The sequence below is a fragment of the Vombatus ursinus genome, unplaced genomic scaffold (genome assembly GCF_900497805.2).
Source record: "Vombatus ursinus unplaced genomic scaffold, bare-nosed wombat genome assembly UNPS02014932.1, whole genome shotgun sequence".
NCBI lineage: Eukaryota > Metazoa > Chordata > Mammalia > Diprotodontia > Vombatidae > Vombatus > Vombatus ursinus.
The window spans coordinates 17,006,850-17,028,373 of NW_020954710.1; the positions used below are offsets into that span (position 1 = coordinate 17,006,850).

General features: G+C 45.7%; 1 protein-coding gene across 2 annotated transcripts in view; it reads left to right on the forward strand.

Annotated features, from left to right (window-relative positions):
- Positions 1–2,130: 2,130 nt before the first annotated feature.
- The window catches only part of LOC114029531 (tetratricopeptide repeat protein 34-like), a 62,880-nt gene continuing 43,486 nt past the window's right edge, over positions 2,131–21,524 (forward strand). Inside the window, exons 1-5 of one of the 2 annotated variants that reach the window (XM_027844012.1) lie at positions 2,131–2,268; positions 6,765–7,598; positions 9,327–10,152; positions 12,152–12,377; positions 18,397–18,589. In XM_027844012.1, coding sequence (XP_027699813.1) covers positions 6,818–7,598; positions 9,327–10,152; positions 12,152–12,377; positions 18,397–18,589 — 2,026 coding nt within the window. In that variant the 5' untranslated portion in view covers positions 2,131–2,268; positions 6,765–6,817. The remainder of the gene's footprint in view (positions 2,269–6,764; positions 7,599–9,326; positions 10,153–12,151; positions 12,378–18,396; positions 18,590–21,524) is intronic. The other variant, XM_027844013.1, reaches the window with a different exon arrangement.

Genomic DNA, 21,524 nt, shown 5'->3' on the forward strand with positions numbered 1-21,524 from the left:
CAAACCCAGGTCCTCTGACTCCATATGCAGGGTTCATTGCTCTCTACCTTGAAAGCATCCCCTGCCTTGGGAGGGGAAAAGGTACAGATTATTCCTTAGGAGTAGCCCCACCCAAATACTAAGGCAAAGTGGGATTATGTCAGGAAAGGACTCAAAATTCACATTTCCCTATAGAATGTGAAACTCTTTAAGGAATGTGGATTTTATCCTAAGGGTAATGGAGGCCATGAAACTTCTTGATCTGGAGAGTAACGTGGTCACACTGGAACCAATTAGGGAGTATATTCTGGCAGCTGTATGAAGGATGGATTAAAGAGACAAGAAGCATGGAGACTGATACTGTTGTTATAGTCCAGATGGAAGGGGATGAGGACCCATGAGAAGGGGAGTGAGGGGAGAGAAAGGAGGATTTGATTTAGAATTAGAGGTCATTGAAGCTTGGTTTTGCCACTTGCCATGTGACCTTGATAAAGTTTCTTTACCTCGCCCTGCATCTGTTTCTTAATCAATAAAATGAAAGATAACTTCCAAGGTCCCTTCCATTTACAAACTTACGATGCTGGGATACCTTAGTTTATGAAACCTGATGGTCAGAGCGATAACTAGGAATCTCAGTTCTTGGGGTTAAATTGTGCAAAACAATCCTACCTGTAGCACCACCTCTTTCCCTTTTCTTCTGAAATCCAACAACCCATCACCACTACTTTCCTGCCATTTCCTGGGATTTGCCTTCTGCTAGGGGCTAATAGAAGACTATGAGGCACAGAGTAGAGCTCCTGGGAGGAAACACCAGTCCCGGGGGAAAGATACCAGCCACCCCATCCTAGTTACAGCTCTGTGGGTGATAGATGACACAGCCATGAGTCACACTTGAGCTTGTGCTCTGGGGGCTGCCGTCTGAGCCTGTGAAATGTTCTGATCAGCCAGCGAAGGATAATAGGACCCTCTTGGCCTTCACAATTACCTTCACAAACAAAAAAGAAAAGGAAAATCAGTTGAGGGGGGAAATCTGGGCGTCTTAGTGAACTGCGAGTTCAAGATGAGATATGGCAGCCCAGAAAGGCGGGAGGATTGTCCATTACATTGAGAGGTATAGCATACAGGGTTATAGTGAGGATAGTCCCACTGTCCTCTGCCCTCCCTGGTCAGACCACATCTGGAGGATTGTGTCCCTTCCCAACCATTGTATTTTAGGAAGGTCCACGATCAACTAGAGATCGCCCCCAGCTGGTGAGCAGGATGATGAAGATCCTTGAGACCCTGTCATATGAGAACTGTTTAAAGAGAGAAGAGAAAATTGAGTGGAGGGGACATCATAACTATCTTCCAGTGTTTGAAGGGTTGTGGGATACACAGAAGAATTGAATTTGTTCTTAGCCCCCAAGGCAGCAGTAGGAGCAGCGGGTGGAGGTCTCAGAGCCAACTCCAGCCTTGACTGAAGACCAACTCACTAAACACTAAAGTTGTCCCAAGGGGGTATTGGCAGCCTCCAGAGGGAGTAGGCCCCCCTTCCCTGTAGGCTTAGTTTAAGCCAATGGCCATTGCCTAGGGGTGATGAAGGGGTGATGGACCAGAATTTGGTCCAGGTACAGTTTCATGAAGGCATACATAGATTAAAAAATCGAAAGGGACTTTAGCCATTATCATATTCCACACTGCTCTCTTTTTACAGATGAGAAAGCTGAGGCCTCGAGAGTTAATGACTAACTCCGGTGCTTAGCGGCAGGGGCAGGATTCCCATTAAATGAAGTACTCTTTCCAGCCGACCAGAGGTCTCCCTCCTGGAATGCTGCTCTGCTGGGTCTTCTTGTGTGTGAAAACACTGGCAGGCAGGAGTCTTCAAATCCTGGGGTTGCTTGGATATTTCCTTAGTCATCTGGAGCTTCCCTGGCTCCTTTCAGGGGCCAGGTCACTGGGGCTGAGAAGTCCTAGGAGGGGAGGTACTGCGGAGGCGCTGAAGCCCTTTTTTGGACGCCTTGGGTGTGGATGGACAGGATAGGGTGCTCTGGGCTGAGTGAGGGTTGGGCTGGGCTTGCAGCCAATAAGGGCTGGGCTAAGCTAGGGAGCAAGTACCAGGACACTGTTGATGATCTCCCGGGAAACATTCCACGTGGAGGGACAGATCCTGGGCTGGCAGTCCCGCTGAGTAAGAGAGTGCCGCCTTCCTCCTGACCCTCCACGCCCAAGGTGCACAGGCTGAGTCCTACTTCTTGGCACAGGGGCCACGGGAAGCCCTCCCCCCCAGACTTGAGTGCTTAGGGAGCACAGGTACTGCACTGTGGGTTGAGGTGCTCTGAACTGGGGTGCACTGGGCTGGGCTGTGGTATGGCTGGGTTGAGATGCTCCATGCCTGGGAGAGCTGAGCTGGACTAGGTTACACAGAGCTAGGCTGGGCCGGGGTACACTAGGCTTGCAGTACACTGAGCTGGGCTGGTGCACTAGGCTGCGATACGCTGGGCTGGGCTGTACTATGGCTGGGTTGAGATGCTCTGTTCCTGGCAGGGCTGAGCTGAACTAGGTTACACAGAGCTAGGCTGGGCCGGGGTACACTAGGCTGCGATATGCTGGGCGGGGCAGAGGTGTGCTGTGCTAGGCTAAGCTGAGGGGGGCTGAGGGGGGGCGGGAGGGGCTAGGGGGCTCTGGGATGGCCTGGGCTGGAGTGCACTGGGCTGGGGCAAAAGGTGACAGCAGGAAGAGAGCCATAGGGAGGCATGGCCTGAGAAAGCAGGTACCTCAGTGGCTCTCCAAACCTCTAAGATCTATAGACAGCCCAAAACTCCATGAATCTTTCTGAAATCTATTTCCCTTTCCCCTCCAACAGAGATCATTCTCCCGCTCTCTCTCCAGCTGCCTTTCTTCCTATTCCTTTCCCTTCATTCAGAAAGCAAAAATCCTTCCCAAGTGAGTCCGCCCAGCCTTCTTCTCTCCCCTGAGGACTGAGGACTCCCCTATCTTGCCCCACTTCCAGGGAACCATGGGTAGAGGCTGTCTGATGGCTTCTTGGAGCTATTCCAGAGGGGAGTCTAGCTCGGCTAAGGGGCGGGGGGGGGGTGGGGGACGATGACCTCTGAACTCTCTTCTGCCTCTGGCACTCCATGATTCTCATCAGTGGCTCTGCGATGGTTCCCTCCATCCATCCCTGCTCCACCAACTTTCCAGACCCAGCCCCAGCCCCAAGAGACCAGGACCCAAGCCAATCAGCATACAGGGGCTCAAGCCAGTCTCCCACTCCAAAGCTAACAGGGCAGCCTCTCCCAGAGTGAATGCTCATTGTCCAACCTGCTAATGGGGATGGGAGTCACAGTTTCCATGGACCTGCCTTGGGCAGGGCTCTTTTGAAGGGTGTGGTGTGGGGGTCATTGGTCTGAGCCAGTACTTTTCCTATCAGACCTGGGAGCTGGGAGCTGGTTGGGAGCTGGGACCTAACCTCCCAGAATCTCTTTTAAAATATACACAACAACAGCAACAACAAGGAACTGTGAGTAATCATTGTTTAATGATTTATTTTGATCATTTCAATTCAATAAAGACTTATTAGGTGTGTATTGTGAACAAAGGAATAAGAGCATAGGATGCATAGGTAATTATTAAGTATTTATTACATGGCAGATATTGGGCAGAGAACTGGGGATACAAATACAAGCAAACAAGACTGCTTGCCCACAAAGAGCTTATAGTCTGAGGAGGAAGGCAACATTTAAATTGCTCTAGAAAAAGGGGGAGAGAAAGGAATGGGGAGAAGACCTAGCAGAGCAATGTAAGCCTCTTTCCCGAGGATGATAAGACAAGGTTCAACCCAAGTACAGTCAGGGAGGAGCCAGGATTGGAGTCCTAATTTCCTATGGGGAGAGTAGGTCCACGGCCAGAATGGCTTTAGATGTTAAAGGGACCTTACAGGGTCAGCTAGCCCAACCTCCTCATTTAAACAGGTCAGGGACTGAGCCCAGAGAGATTAAATGATCAGCTCGCAGTCACAGGGGCAGAAAGTGGCAAACTCCGAATTTGAGCCTTATTAGCTGTGTGTCCTTGGGCCAGTCACCCAACTCTCTGGGCCTGACTTTTTTTTATGGGTCTGAAAGTTTTATTTGAACCTATTCTCTTCTTTTAAAAAATCTTTATTTTATTCTGAACTTAAGAAATAAAGCAAGCATTTCCACAGCATAGTAGAACAGAAAAAAAGATGGTTGTACATGAAACTGCAAATCTCTTATGTACAACTTGCTATTACTTTTAAATACATAATAAAGTTATCATGTGACTTTGTTTTTTTTTTCTTTTTTTCTTCCCTTGAGGAGGGAGCTGAAACAGACGATCTCCCAAGGTCTCTTCCAGCACTGCCTCTTTGTGGTGCAGTGGGTAGTGGGTCATTTTCACCATCACAAAGCCCTGGCATGCTAGTTGTGGGAGCATGGCCATATCACTTAATGTCTTAGATAATTCTCTGACTGTAAGTTATAGAACAGCTGTTTATATGCGTTGTCTTTCCTTATTAGAATATAAACTCTTTGAGGGCAGAGACTGTCTTACTTTTTGTAGTTATAACCTCGGCACATAGCACAGTGCCTGAAACATAATGAGCATTTAATATTTGATTTTTTGTTCATTAATTCATTCCTTAGTAGAGGGAGTATATCAGTGAAATCACAGGTCTCTCCATAGATACTCCAGTGATCCTGTGAATGGCTCCATTGCAAGAAGATAAAATTCTCCCTCCTCTCTAGCTAGGGGGCTTCCTGGGATTTCCCTCCCTGCCCCTCCAATAAGTTTATGTCCCCTTCAGTTCACAGTCATTCAAGTTGTACTCAGGAAGGTAGTATTTAAAGAATTGAAAGGTGGCAGAAAGACCCATAGACTAGAGTTCATATTTTCCTTCCGATACTAGCTGTGTGAGACTGGCACGGTGACATATGCCTGTGCCATATGCTAGTGGAGACACTGAGGCTGGTGAATCTCTGGAGCTCAGGAGTTCTGAATTTCAAAGGAGGATGGAAAGGGAAGGGAAAAAGCATTTACATAGCACCTACTATGTCCCATATTACCTCATCTGATTCTTGCAATAGCCCTGGGAAATATTTGCAATTGCTATCTCATTTTATATGTGAGGAAACGGAGGCAGTCAGAGGTTAAGTGACTTGCCCAGGGTCTCACAGCTAATAAGAATCTGATATCAGATTTAAAATCAGATCTGATTTCAGATCCAGTGCTCTATCCTAGCTGCTTTCAGTGGGCTGTTGATCTACTGTCTAAATTAAGTTTAGTGTCAATACGGTTAGCCCTCTGAGAACAAGGGGGACACCAGGTTGCTTCAGGAGTGGTGAATCAGTCCAGTTTGGAAAATGGAGTAGGTCAAGGCTCCTGTGCCAATCAGAGTGGGACCAGGCCCATGAATAGCCCAGGGGTGATGCAAGCTTTAAAGAAAGGAAAGAAAAGAAAAGAAAAGAAAAGAAAAGAAAAGAAAAGAAAAGAAAAGAAAAGAAAAGAAAAGAAAAGAAAAGAAAAGAAAAAACGTCACTTCCTGTGTGATGTCAAATAAATTATTTAACTCCTTTATGTCAGTGTCTTCACCTCTAAGATGGGGATAACGATTCTTCCTATGCAGTTCTTTCATCTGTAAAATGAGGGTTGACCCAGGAAGCCCTAGGACTCTGGATCTCTGAGCATCTACTCTGAGCTTGTTATATTTCCTGCATTCAGTCATTGAAATACATGAGGGTCCATCCTTTCTTTCATTTCACAAGCCTTTTTGGAAAAGATACCTTGGCCACCACTGGTGATCTGACCAGTGTGGGTGCTTCCTCCTAGATGAAATTCCCAGCTTCCCCCCACCCATTAGCAGACAGCATTCCAACTCTCTTCTGTAAAATGACAGGGCAGGATGATAGGACCACAGTACCATTGATTTAGAGTTTCTAGGGCTAAAAGGTCCACTGTCCCACTGCCGAGGTGGGGTTGAGCTACTTTGATGAGCTAGGCTGGCCCTCAGACAAGAGCTTTGTGCAGGTAATGGTCACTGGGCCTGTGCTCACCAAATGGATGATGGATGGGTCTATCTCCTGAGTCCAACCTGTCTCTGAGCAAGAATTCCCTCACGTGACCTTGGACCTTAGCCTTCTTGGGCCTCAGTTTCCTCATCTGTAAAATGAGGGGGTTGGACATCATGGCCTTTAAGGTGCCCAGACAAGTGGTCATCAGGCTTCTTCCTGAAGACCTGTGATGAGGGGGATCCCACTACCTCCCTGGGGGAGGGGTGTCCATTCCACTTTGGGGCCAAGCAGAACAAGTTTATTTCTTCTCATAGCATCCTAGGCCTACAACTGGAAGGGGCCTCAGGGGCCATGACATCCAACCCCCTTGTTTTACAGAAGAGGAAACTGAGGCCCAGAAAGGTTAAGCAATTTACCTTAAATAAGGCAAATAATTACCATATCTCATTTTGATTTAGATAGCTAGTAAGTGTCTGGGATAATTCAAACCAGGTGTTCCAGACTGCAAGTTTGAGGATACCCCTTAAATATATACCCCCACTTGGGTTCAAACCTAAGACTTTCTATGTGTAAAGCAGATGTGATCACCATTACATCATGGAACCAATCAGGGACCAGTTGCCTTCACAAATCCAGAGTCACTTTTGTGCAATGATGAGGCTTTGGAGGGAAATGTTAGTGGGGGAACATTGGCAGGTGGGTCAGCACTGAGGAACACAGCCCTGCTGAGGGCCTAACATTACCCTTTCATCACTGACCACTGTATTCTCCATTCTACAGGCGATCCCCTAGGGTAAGGAGCAAGAGATGTGACCATAAGAGGCCTATGCGGGATGTCAGCCCAGGAGCTCACTGTCCATCTGTGGCAGGAGGGAGACCGGCACCTGACCTTGGATGAGCTCCCCCTGGCCACTGCCTTCTACCTGGCTGCTTTCAGCTGCCACCCATCCTCAGTAGTGCAGAGGGCACAGCAGTCACTGAGCCAGGAGCAGACGGGGCAGGTGGTCTCCATGCTCGAGGCCTGGTGCCGGGGAGAGGCCCAGATCCCCTCTATCCACTGGGATGGCATGGCCGTGGTGTCCCTCACTGTGGCCCTGGCTGCCGCCTTCCTCAGCGCCCTCCACCCCAACAACCTGGCTGCCTCCCTCTATAGACTGACCACCCTGATGGGGCAGGGGCGACATGAGGAAGTGGCCAGCCGATGTAACACTCTTCTGGAGGTCGACGCCCCAGGATCCCTGGAGCTGCGGCTCATGCGAGCTCTGGCCTGGATCCTGTCTGGGGCCAAAGTGGGTGATGGCATCATAGAGTACCTCCAGGCCTTCGTCACATATGCCAACCAGACTCTGGGCTTTATCCTCTCTCACCAACGGGACCACCTCCCCCTGCTCATCCACGCCTGCCAGGATTTCCTCCTGGAGCAGCACCAGGCAGAGGCAGCTGGAGGCCAGTGGGTCAGTGAGTGTCACTGCTTCCTAGCTGCCCTGGCCCCCAGAGAGACCCAGGCAACCTCCACACAGGTTGTGTCTCTGCTCAGGATAGGCAGATTGGAGGAGTGCGTGACCATGTGCAGTCACATCCTTGAATCAACCTCGGCTGGCGGCAAACTCCAAGGTACTAGCAGACAATTTTTAAGTATTAATGATGAAGATAAAAGAAAAATCTTAACATTAGCTGCCTAAGTGGGTGGTTAATGGCCAAATACCAGCCAGGGAAGGTCTTCTGCAGAAGGTGGGATTTGAGCGGAGTCTGGAAGGAGGCCGGAGGAGTCAGGAGATGGAGGTTAGGAGGCAGAACATTCCAGACATGGAAGACCACCCGTACAAAGGCATGGGGGTGGGTGATTGAGGGTCATATTCAAGGGGAGTCAGTCAGTCAGTCAAGCATTTATTAAGCCCCTGATATAAAGTTCTTTGATATAAAGTCTAGCCTCCAACATTGACTAGCTGTGTGACCCTGGGCAAGTCACTTTCCCTCAGTTTCCTCAATTGTAAAATTTGGATTATGACAGCACCCACCTCTGAGGATTGTTATGAGGATCAAATGAAACAATTATAAAGCACTTAGCACCCAGTGTCTGGCACATAGTAGGTGCCATATAAAGCTCATTCCCCTTCCCCCTATAGATGAAAGGTAAATACACTTAACAGTGTGACCTTGGACAAGCTAGATAACTAAGGACCACCTTGGTCCTTAATTTCTCCATCTGTACAAGAAGCACTTTGGACTCAATGACCTTCCAGTTATACATCTGTGGGTCTCAATCCCATCTTTGTTGTGACCTTGGGGAAATCACTTACCCTTCGTTTGCCTCAGTTTCCCCATCTGTATCGGGGAGTGGGTGGACTTTTCCAGCTGTATCTATGGCATCATTATCATTATCTATGGGATCAGTGATTCAGATCATTATACCTCAATAGGAAATATTTTGGGGCTTTTGTAGGATAGGACTGAGGGGTAGCCAGGTGGTGCCATAGTGCACAGAGAGCTAGACCTGGAGGCAGGAAGACCTGAGTTCAAATCTAGTCTCAGACAGTTCCTAGCTGTGGCACCCTGGGCAAACCACTTCACCCTGTTTGCCTCACTTTCCTTATCTGTAAAATGAGCTGGAGAAGGAAATGGCAAACCACTCCAGTATCTTTGCCAAGAAAACACCAGATGGGGTCATGGAGAGTCAGACAACAGAGGGTCTAGGCATCTAGGATAGAACTGCTTAAGGATGGTGAAAGTGATGCCCACCTTCCCAGATATGATCCAGTCTTGATCTCTAGTTTCAAAACCAGAGCTCTGTGACTGATTATTTTCCATATCTGCCAAAAATTATCCCCCTGGGTAGAGAGTTTGATTCATAGAATCACAGGATGTCAGAGTAGGAAAGGCCCCCTAGGAACCATCTGGTGTAACTAGTGCCTGATAAAGGCTTCCAAAGACCGTGAAAATGGGACAATAAAAAGGAAATGGAGTGGCTGAGCCCCTTTTTCTCATCCAGTATCAGGAGCTGGGAATCCCATCCTGTCAGGGAGACAACGTGGGTTCAGTAGAAAAAAAACTCAGCTTTGGGGTCAGAGGACCCAGGTTCAAATTCTACCCCTGATGATTGGTACCCAGGAGACCAAAGGCAATTCCTTCCCTTATCTTCCCTGAACCTCAGTTTCCTCATCTGTAAATAAGGAGGCTGAGTTCAGAGGCTATGATTGTGCGCTCTGTTTGAGGTCATCTTGCCCAGCTGATAACTGGAGGTAGTGAATTAAGTAAAGACCCAGATGGTTCATTCACCTGTAAGTACAGTCGCCCCAGGCTGACTTGTCTTTTCCTCTTCTGCACACCTTGCTCTTCCCCAAGGAGAGTGTCCATCCGTCCTGCTGGTCACTCGGGCAGCAGCCTCTTTCTGCCTTGGTCGCCGGAGCCGGGAGATACTTCAGGACCTCCAGGAAGCCTTCCGGCTGAACCCGGACCATGCAAAGAGGCAGTTGGAGGAGGTGTTCTCACCCAGAGACATGGATCAGATCCTGGCGCAGGCCCAGGAGATATTGGAGAGGGACTTTTCCCTTTTCAGAGAGGCAGTGAGAGCTCGCGTGGAGCTCCGAGCCGATGGGGGCACAGAGCTACTGCCTCCTATCATACACACCCTGCGCTTCCTCCTATGTGTGGCTCCCCTCGGGGCCCAGCGGGAGCTGACTGTCCGGCTCATTGACTGCCTGCTGTTGTCTGGTGACAGCCACGCTGCCCTGGGGCTCTGCGATCGCCTCCTTGGGTCCGAGCACCCCACCTACCTCAGCACCTTGCTCACGCTTCGGGGTTTCTGCACCCTCCATGCAGGGGAGGCAGGGCGAGCCCTGGAAGATTTCCAGGCAGTGGTGGAACATGAAGCCCCCCACCCTGGGAGCTGCGTGAGAGCCCTGTGTGGGCGCGGGCTGCTGCGGCTGTTGGCCGGCAGTCCGTACCTGGCCACTCTGGACTACATCACCGCCTCCAGGCTGAGGCTGAAAGAAGCCGTCTTCACCGTCAAGTCCTATATCCCCTGGAATCAGCGGGGACTGCTGCTGAAGGTGCTGCAGGAGGAAGGGCAGAAGATGCTGCAGAGGAGGGCGGAGCCCGCCCCGGGAGGTACCAGCATCTGCTGCAAGAAGGCTACCGAGGAAGAGGGCAGCCTGCCTGCGAAAGAGGGGTAATTCCAATTCTCATCTTTAACCTTTAAAGTAGTGTACAACAGGATAGAGAATGAAGACCCCTTTCAAGGGACGCCCTAACATCCCTCACCTTTTATTTGAAGTCTGTGCAGGTAGTTTCCCAACCATCAGGGGCAACTCGGGGTGCCTGGCATGGAAGACTCATCTTCCTGAATTCAAATCTGGCCTCAGACACTTATTAGCTGTGTGACCCTGGGCAAGTCACTTAACCCTATCTGCCTCAGTTTCTTCATCTGTAAAATGAGCTGGAGAAGGAAATAGTAAACCAGTCCAGTATCTTTGCTAAGAAAACCCCAAATGGGGTCAGATATGACTGAAATGACTGAACGACAACAACAACAAAAAAAATGAGGCAAAGGAGTTAAGTGACTTCCCTATAGCCAGAGAACAGAATAAAGGCAGGACTAAGAGACAGTCAGTAAATAAACATTTATTAAGCACCTACTATGTGCCAGGCAGAGTGCTAGGGATACAAAAACAGGTAAAAGATAGTCCCTGCCCTCAAGGAGCTTCTAATCTAATGTCCTAAGAATAGAATGTAAATCTTCTGGTTTTTACTACCCTGCATTTGTACAGCAGGTTGATTCTTCTGTACCTCAGGCAGATAGGATATCACGGAAAGCACCCTGGATTTGCAGTTAGAGAACCTGGGTTCGAATGCTAGTGAGGTGGTGTAGTACCACACTTTGAGTCAAGAAGACCCGAGTTCAAATCCTTCTGCAGTCATTTGCTACATGTGTGAGGATGTATTGGGCCAGCTACTTTAACGTCTCTTAGACTCAGTTTCCTCCTCTGTAAGATGAGGATAATGGCAACAGCTATCTCTCTAGCTTATTGTGAGGATTAAATGAGAAAACATACGTAAAGTGCTTTACAAACCTTAGAAGACCTTAACAATATTTTTTTAAAATTATTATTATCGTTACCTTCACGACCCTGGGCAAATCATTTCCTCTTTGGACCTCACTTTTTCCTCCTCCATAAAATGAAAGGGTGGGATGATAGAACCACATGTCCCTGGAGCTGGAATTGTAAAGGGCCATAGATGTCATAGGGTCCAGCCCTTACATGACCTTTTCAGTTCCTTCAAACTCTAAATCCTACAAAATTATCAAGGAGACTATGGCACAGTTACAATGTACACCAGAAGTCCGAGGGCTTAGGTTCAAACCCCATCTCCACTAGCTGCCAGCTGGGCAAGTCCCTAAGCCTCAGTAGGACTCCATTTTTTCATCTGTAAACTAACAATTAGATGAGAAACTCTCTCAGGTCCAAATCTCTAAACCCGTGAAATGATAAGTCAAAAGGCCTGAGATCTCAATTCCTGCCTTTGCTTCTCATTCCAGCCGTGGGGCTTTAGGCAAATCATGAAATTTCTCATCTTTAAAATGGGGGTGATTATTCTTGGATTACCAACCTCACAAGGCTTTTGTGAAGGTCACAGGAGAAAATAGAGACAGTGATTTGCAACTTTTAAATCTCATTTAAAAAAAATAGCCAGCTATCATTTTCTCATTCTGCTCTATTAATATTGTAAGGTAAACTCTCTCTTAAAAAAAAATACAGACCTGTGATTTCATTGGGTTAGGGAGCTCCAACATTCTCATTCTGTCTCTGTCTCTGTCTCTGTTTCTCTGTCTCTGTATCTGTCTCTGTCTCTCTGTGTCTTTCTCTCCCTCTCTCTGTCTCTATCTCTCTCCTATGAAGATTGGCATTTCATTTATAGCCTAAAGATTTAGAGACTTGCCTATAGTTTAAATATACAAATAAATAGTTAAGCATATAAATATTTATTAACTATAGAGGTTAAATGACTTGCCCTGGGTCACCCAGTCAGTATGTGCCAGAGGAGGGCATCGTCAGGTAGGAGGGTGGTGGGGAGGAGAGCAGGGGAGCCTCACTGGTGAGTAGGGAGCCCAAGATGGACGTCCTGACCCCTCTGCAGCTGACCTAGACTTCTCATTTCCCTTTTCCAAGGGATGCCTATGGGGTTCATCAGCTGGCGGTCCTGCTGATGGAGCTAGATGCGAGTGATGAGATATCCAGGCTTTTGAGTGCGGATGCCCTCTACCAAATGGGCCGTATTGAAGATGCCCACAAGACCCTCTTAGTGGCATTGTCCAAGAGCCCCCACACGTCCCCCATCCTGGCCCGCCTGGCCCTGCTGCAACTGCGGAAAGGCTTTTTCTACGATGCCAACCTGGTAAGGCAGAGGGGAAAAAAGGTGCAAGGAAATAGGGCATCAGGCCTAAGAGAAATCAGACAGTGGGGCCCAAGTATGAGAGGCTGAACATCTACATGTGCCTCAGTTTTCCCATCAGTAAAATGGGACTAGATGAATTTCTTCTTGCTTCAGTATTTAGGGAGGAGGGAGGGTCAGGGGAAATAGCCCTGGATTTGGAGTCAAGGGATCACAGGGCCATAGCTTCAAGGGTGGAAGGGACCTCAGAGGTAGCAGTGTCTGTGCCTTTTCCCATGCCTAGGATGCTATGCCTCCTCCCCTCCACCTCCTGGCTTACTTGACCTCCTTCAAGACACAACCTCCCCCAGCAGGACTGTCTTGGTCCTCCCCTCTCTGACTGCCTTCTGTCTACTCCACCTTTATCTTTTATGTACCTAGCTGTTTACAGCTTGTCTCCCCTGTTAGACTGTGAGTTCCTATAGACATGAACTGTTTTTGTCTTTCTTTACGTCTCCAAAACTTACCACAGTGCCTGGCATACAGCAAGCACTTAATAAATGCTAGTTCATCAACCAATTCTGGTTTAAAACTCAGCATTCCTTACATCCAACATCATCTTCAGAGGGGGAAGATGGAGGGATGGGGTGAAAGCCCATAGTAACTCGACTTGGAAAGAGTCAAACTTTGAGCCAGGGACGTTTAATCAGCTTGCATGTCTTAGGGCAGGCCCTCCAGAGACCAAAAGCCATTGAACTTTGGTCTTCTTCGGCATGTCGCCAAAATGTGCAGCCCACTTTATCCCTGGTGCACATTCCAATGCCGTGACCTGGTGAAAGGGCTATGAACCTCCATGGGCCTCAGTTTCCTCCTTGGTCAAATGAGGAGACTGGACGAGGTCCACCCTAAGGTCCCCTTTAGCTCTCAAGTGTGTTATCCATCAGCTAGAAAGGTTTGCTGATGGTGGCCCCAGCCCTGTTCAGCCCAGGTGAAAGGCTGAGTGCAGGAATTCGATTAACCAGCAGAGGGCACATTCAGGTCTTACTAGCACAGAAAACGTCCCACAGGGGGACTTACATTGTTTAAGTTGTGATGTCATTTTCCCCTGTTCCATCTGCCGCAAACTATCCCCCAAATGTATATAGGATGTCTATATGGTCTACATACATAACATATGTGTGAATAGATTTATATATGTATGCAATTTATATGTATATATTTGTATATTTAGATAGATAGGCAGATAGAAGATAGACAGAGAGATAGATAGGTAGATATATGGATGGATAGATAGATAGATGGATTGATGGATAGATAGATGATAGCTAGATAGTAGATAGATAGATAGACAGACAGAAATAAGTGTCACACAGTAAGTGTCTAAGGTCAGATGAATTTAGGTCTTTACTGACTCAAGGCCCCAGTATACACATGTATGCATGTGTGTATGTATATTTTATATATATCTATATATATAATATAGATATTCATGTGTGTATGTATGTTTATGTGTATATATATATAGATACATAGCTATACACATACATGTATACACAAATATGTGTGTATATATACATGCATATATTATATAAATGTGTGCAAGTACGTTGTATGTATGTGTACATACACATGCATTGTATATCCCCATACCATAAATACATATGTATACATATACATTGTGTGTGCATATGTGCATATACATGTATGTATATATGTGTGTGTATACAAACACTGGGCCTGGAATCAGGAAAGCCTGAGTTCAAATCTGGCCTCAGACACTTATTAGCTGTGTGACCCTGGGCAAGTCACTTCACCTTCATCTTCCTCAGTTTCCTCATCTGTAAAATAAGAATAATAACAGTTCCTGTCTCCCAGGGTTGTTGTGAGGATAAAATGCCATAGTATTTGTAAAGCATAAAGTGCTATGTAAGCCTTAAAGCACTACATAGATACTAGTTATTATTGTTATTAGTTATGATTACCTGTGATCCGTTTCTCCAGAGGCAGCATGGTAGTAGTGCTCAGCCTCATTGACAGAGCTGGGGAGGGTTCAGGATCAAACGTGGCAGAAAAAAAAAGTGTCTCCAGAGGCCTCATCCGGTTCTCTTCTTTTTTTGTTCTATTGTAAATTTAGCAAATACAAAGAGTATTATTACTTAGACGAGGACTACGGCGGCGACCACAAAAGAACAGAAAAAAACCTAATTTTCATTAGGAGTTGTTTGTTTTTGAAAAGTATGTAAATTCGCATTTAATTAGTGCAGCAATCTTTTGTTAAGTACCTGCTGCTCCCACTCACTCTGCCAAGTGTTAGGGGCTTGAAGATAAAGGAGAGACACATCCCTACCCTCAAGGAGCTTACACTCTGCCCAGGGAGCCGACACAAGCCTGACAAAACTGCCCTCACAAAATCTCAGAGTTGGAAGGGCCTCAGAATGCACCCAGCTCCACCCATACCCGACCTAGAATCTACCTCCACCATCTCCAGAAATACCGCACCCGGCTTTTGCCTGAGACCTCCTCGAAGAGCGAACCCAGCTGCCTCCTCCGTGCTGCCCTCTCCACTTTGGGGAGGCTCTAACTTAAACTGGCCTCTTTGCCAGCTTCTACCTATGGATCCTGGTTCCATCCTCTGGGGCCAAGCAGAGCTAGGCTAATGCCTCCTGCATCTGACAGCCCTTCAGATGCTCCAAGAGAACTCTCAGCCACCCCCCCCCCCCCACCTCAAGGCTTTTCTTCAGTCTAAACCTCCCCAGATTAAATAACCAGGGACTCCAGGCCCTTCACTATCCCGATTTCCCTCCTCTGAATCCTCTCCCAAATTTCAATGTCCTTCTTACAGTGTGGTGCCCAGAACTGAACAGACACCAGAGAAAAGCGTCCCACGGCACAAATGTTCTGTAGTTTTTTGTGTGTTCAATTGTTTTTCGGTTGTGTCCCTTTCTTCATGACCCCATTTGGGATTTTCTTGGCAAAGATACTGAACTGATTTTATGTGCAGTATAATACCATATCCCTTCTACAAAGATGCATCAATTCTGGGGCAGCTGGGTGGCACAGTGGATAAAGCTCTGGCCTTGGAGTCAGGAGGACCTGAGTTCAAATCCAGTCTCAGACGCTTGACACTTACTAGCTGTGTGACCTTGGGCAAGTCACTTAACCCCAATTGTCTTATTTAAAAAAAAAAAAGATGCACCAATTTCTGTTCTCCATTGCTCTGGGACTTTTCCTACTAGACCAGTGATTCTCAAATTTGTTGGTCTCAGAACACTTTACACTCTTAAAAATTATTGAAGATCCCCAAAGAGCTTTGTTTATATGGGTAATATCTATCAATATTTACTCTAGTTGAAATTAAAACTAATAATTTAAAAAAATTACTAAATGATTTAAAATAGCAATAATAAACATGTTAACATGAATAATATATTTTGTGGAAAATAACTATATTTTCCAAAACAAAAAATAATTAATGAGAAGTGTCATTGTTTAACATATTTTTGCAAATCAGGACCCATTTATGTTATTAAAAATTATTGAAGACCTAAAAGAGCTTTTGATCATGAATTTTCTATCTATTGATATTTACTATATTTGAAATTAAAATGGATACTTTTAAAATATTTATTTACTAATTTATTTCAAATAACAGTGACAAATATGTTAATGTAAATAACATATTTTTATGAAAAATAACTATACTTTCCCCCCAAAAAATGGAGTGCAAAGAAGGTCATTGTTTTCCATCTTCTTGTAAATCGTTTTGACATCTGTCTTAATAAAAGACAGCTGGATTTTCCTATCTGCTTTTGTATCCCATCTGTTGTGATATGTTGTTTTGGTTAAAGTATATAACAACAATCCTGATTAATACAGATGTGTGATTAGAAAAGAGAGGAGCATTTTAATAGGCAAATGTTTTAGTATTATTATAAAAAATAGTATTGACCTGAGTCTTGGGGTCTGTGGACCACACCTGGAGAATTGTTCAGTATGGGCTATGATGCCCATATTCCCAGACTCCACTCTGGCTCACAAACTATGCCCCTTGTCCCAGAAAGCACAACTTTGGGAGAGCAGAATGATGTGGGATAAAGAACCTGCAACATGATTCAGGAAACCTGACTGGTAGGCTAAATCAAATCAGTAACTGTTTCTGCCGCTAACTTAGTCTTGGTGCACTGACCAGAGTGCTGGATTTGGAGTCAGGAAGACCTGAGTTCAAATCTAGCCTCTGATACTTATTAGCTGTGAGACCCTAGACTAGTCACAGAACCTCTCTCTGCCTCATTTTGTTCAACTGCAAAATGGCTGTTTGTGAGGATAAAATGAGATAATTAATGTATTAAAGTATTCTGCAAACCTTAAAGTGATATGTAAGTGCTAGCTGTTATTATTATTATTAGTGGTGTTATCATTATTGTTGTTAATCATCATTATTATTATCATTATCTAAACCTCTTGATGCTACCAAAAGTTTCTGACCTCCTGAATTGAGGGTCGGAAACTTTAGAGTATCCTGCACCTGAACCTGAGCTTTCTCTAAAGATAGGAAGGGATAGTCCTGTGTGGATGAAAGGAAGGGAATCCATTTGAGAATCCATCAGAGAAGAGGGATCCCCTGCCTCCAGGCTTCCAGGCTAGAGCTTGAGGCTGACCAGGAATTGTGTCCAGGTGTGCCTCTTTATGGAGACAATGGGAAGCTTTAGGACCATGCAATCAGACTCAGAGTTGGCCACGTCTGGGTGAAGTCTAGTCTACCTGGAGCCCCATCCCTTACCTCCAATCATAGAGAACAGAAACCTGAGGTCCAAGGAGGTTATATGATTCATCCAAGGTCACACATTAGAGTTCTACCAGAATCACGATTAGAACTCAAGTCTCAAGATGCCTGAAACGCTGCAAGTAAATCAAATATTAGTGAGTTTAGTCATTCTGGAGGAACTGGCTGTTCAGGAATCCTGAGACAAAGCCATTTTGTAAACTGGAATTTCTTTGTTCTGTAAGTTTTCATTTTTGAAAAATACTTTCCATAATTCTAGTCGGGTCCATGAAAATGGGGGTGGGACGGAGACGAAGCTGAGTAGCAAGGAAGGAAGGAAAGATTTATTAAGCAAATCCTACGGGCTAAGTGCATTACAAACATTATCTCATTCCATCCTCACAACAACTATGGGAGGTAAGTACTGTTATCTCCATTTTAGAGATGAGGGAACCGAGGCAAACAGAGGTTAAGTGACTTATCCATGGCTCCACGGCTAGTAAGTGTCTTTTGCCAATTCTGAGGTCCAGCAGAATCCATCACCTTCAGCCTGATATGACCGACATGATAAATGTCTAAGGCCAGATATGAACTTGGGTCTTCCTGACTCCAGGCCTGGTGCTTCTAAACACTGAGCCACCTAGCTCAATCAAAATTGGGAGGGAGAAGTCACTGGTTCTGAAGTCAGAAGACCTGGGTTCAAATCCCATCTCTGCTACTTAATACAGTCTGGGTGTCTTCAGGCAAGTACCTTGGCTGCCCTAGGCCTCAGTTTCCTTCTCTGTAAAGTAGGGGGAGGTTGGGCTACATGACTTCTAGTTCTATGATCCTGTTATCCTATCCATGTTCCTTAACTTCCCTAGGGCTCAGTTTACCCATCTATAAAATGGGGAAGGGGTTGCACTAGTTGGCCTCTGAGGGTCCTTTCAGATGTAGATCTATGGTCCTTTGACCCATCTTGGCTAACCCAGGTGTGGACAAGAATGACTGCATCAAACACACGCCCCACCCCCAAAAAAATGTTCATTTAGCCTTTGCTTAAATGTTTCATTGGAATGAGGGCTCCAATATCCATCATAATTTTCCATCCCATCAATCACCAGCTGATACCCTGTGCAATGCAGAGATTGGGGTTGGTGGGAGGAGACCAGCCTAGAGGACTTTGGATGACAAATGAGGTTTTCTGCAGTAAGTAATAGGGAGCTATTGAAGATTGTATATCAGGCTCCCCAACCTATTCCTTTGAGGATAACTCTCCCTTTGCTTCCCTACCTTGTTCAGCTGATAAAGAAAGTTATCCAGATTGGGGACACGTCCTGCCTCCAGCTAATCATGGAGATCTTCAGGGAAGAGGACCGGAAGCTACTGCAAACCCACTGCCACTCGAGGGCTGTGACAATCCTGAAGAATAAGCAGGGGGACACGTACACCAAAGAGGCCATTGCCTACCTCTCTCTCGCCATCATCGCCTCAGGTATGTCTGGAGGAAGATGGAATCCCAGGCTTAGAACTGCAAGGGACCTGAAAGACCATCTCGCCCAGCCCTCTTATTTTGCAGATGAGGAAACTGAGGCTCAGAGAAGTTAAATGGTTTATCTAGGGTCATTCTCCTAGTTGGTGTCAGAGCCAGGATTCAAACTCAGGTCTTTGGACTCCAAGTGTGTCCATCTTTTCATCATGCCACACACCCATGATGATAAATGAGATTAAGTGACTTGCCCAAGTAAGCATCACAGGTAGGGTTTGAACCTAGTTCTTCAGACTTCTAGACCCAGGGCTCTTTCTTTCCACTGCACCATTGTGGAAGGCAAGCCCAGTATGAAACAGTAGTGTAATGGGTCATCCACCCATTGGGTGATTAAGGGCTGCCTTGAGAGGGGCAGGGCTTTCAAGAGGAAGGAGGCAATAATCCCATTGTGCTCTACCCTGATTGGACTTCAACTGCAATTCTGAGGGTCATGCTTGAGGAAGGACATTAATAATCTGGACAGTGTCCAAAGGAGAGCATCCAGTATAATAAAAAATCCATGTCATAGAAGGGTCCATCAGAGGAATTGGGCACATTTAGTCTGGAGAAGGAAAGATTAAGGGGAGCCATGATCATGGTGTTCAAGTATTTGAAGGATTATCATATAGAGGAATGGTTTGGCTTGGTTTGCCTGGCCCCAGAGGGCACAATCAGGAGCAGTGTTTTGGAGAATATCTAGGCTTGAGGTCAAGGGAAACTTCTTAAAGCTCAAGATGTAGAACTGAACATACATTTTTGGATGTGGCCAATGCAGGGATTTGTTTAACTCGACTATGCATATTTGTTACAAGGATTTTGTTTTTCCTGATTTTGTTTTCAGTGGAAGGGGAAGGAGGTGTGAAAAAGAGAAAATAAATGCTTATTAATTGAAAATAAATTTAATAGAAAGAAAGAAGAACTTCCTAACAATTAGGGCTGTCCAAAATTGGAATGGATTACCTCTAGAAGATCACTTGTCAAAGACATTACAGTGGGTTCCCTTTTAGCTTTACATCTGTGAAAAATAGGATCTGATTCAGATCTATAAATCCATTTCCTTATTATGGATGTGCAGCTATAAGACTAACCAGCAGAGGGCGAGAGTGTGCTGCAAAGAAAGCCCAGGGATGGTAAAGCTTCCCTGTGTCCACTATCCCCAGTTCCCAGTTGTTCGCTCCCCACCCCCTCTTCCAGCCTCCCAAAAGCCGGCTGGGACCCAGGATTCCACAGGAGATAGCTATCCTAGATGTATTATAGGCATCTATCTCCTACTTTTTTTCTGATTATATTTTTTTGTTTTTATTTATTTATTTTTAGTTTTCAACATTGACTTCCATAAGATTTTGAGTTCCAAATTTTCACCCTTCCCACCTACCCTAAGATGACATGCAATCTGATATAGGCTCTATGTATACATTCATATTGAACCTATTTTCACGTTAGTTATGTTGTAAAGAAGAATAGAACCTGCTGTATTAACTACTTTTAAACACTCCCTTTTTTTAAATGATGGAAACTGAGCACAAAATAAAATTCACCCCCTCTTGTTGGGATGGAGGATGAAATCCCAGAATGGAGCAAACTCTTCCTCAAACCAACACACACACACATGCACACACACACGCACATACGCACACACACACACGCACACGCACACACACACACACACACACAACTTTGACATTTCTCTGCTTTACGCTTTACCTTCTGGACTCAGTAACCAAGAAGTCAGAAAGAGGCCAGCTTGTCATTCAACAAATAGATCATATGTTTCCCAATCACATATTTCCCGACTAATATTTTTGTGCTGTCTTGTGTCTAAGTAGCATGTTGCAAGCTCGCTAAATGAACTTACCATGCATTCCTGAAATGAATATTACTAGGTTTTAAAAACAAATTTATTCTCACATGTATTTATGATCTCCCCTTCCAATTTCCAGTCCTGCAATTAAACAACAACGAGAAACAATAATTGAACTCCTATCGTAAACATGCATCCCTATACCAGCAAAACAAAATCCTCCATTTGGCCATGCGTGAAAATGTCCAGTATTTGAAGTGTATCACCTCTCTGGCAGGAGATGAGTGTTGTTTCATGTTCAATCCTCTGAACTTACAATCTATAACTGCATTGATCAGAGTTCTAAATTCTTCTTACGATCACTTCTTAATGTTCTGATGCCTTGGCTGGCATTTACCATGTTTGCCAGAGTCTAGGGTGCAGTATTTCTGAAAGCTGAATCCATTTCCCATCTCTGATCTCTTAATGACACCTGCCCTGAGCACCTGAAAGGCTGGCTGATCAAAGGATTCAGAGTGTGGCCAAAGAGTTTTCTACCTGGTGGGAATGAAAGAACTCTGGGTTTCAAGTAAGAGACTAGATGTGAACCCAAGCCATGCCTCTCACTGCCTGTGTGACCTCGGGCAAGATTCTGGCTTTAACTAAGTATTCTCATCTGTGCAATGAAGGTGTAGATGGGTTCTTGGGTCCCTTTCGGCCTCTCTGGTCCAGTTATCCTATGACCTATAAAGTGAAGGGGTTGGGCCAGATGACCTTTCCCTGATGGTGCATAACACTATTACTATTCATTTGTTGCGGTTCAGTTGTTTTCAGTCATATCTGACTCTCTGTGACCCCTTTTGGGCTTTTCTTGGCAAAGATATTAGTGTGGTTTGCCATTTCCTTCTCCAGCTCATTTTATAGGTGAGGAAACTGAGGCAGACAGGGTGAAGTGACTTGCCCAGGGTCACATAGCTAATAAGTGTTTGAGGCCACATTTGAACTCAGGTCTTCCTGATTTCAGGCCCAGCACTCCATCCATTGCGCCACCAAGCTGCCCAGAATTATTATTCATAATAATGATCAATAATCATCATCATCATCATCTAAAATGCAGCACCC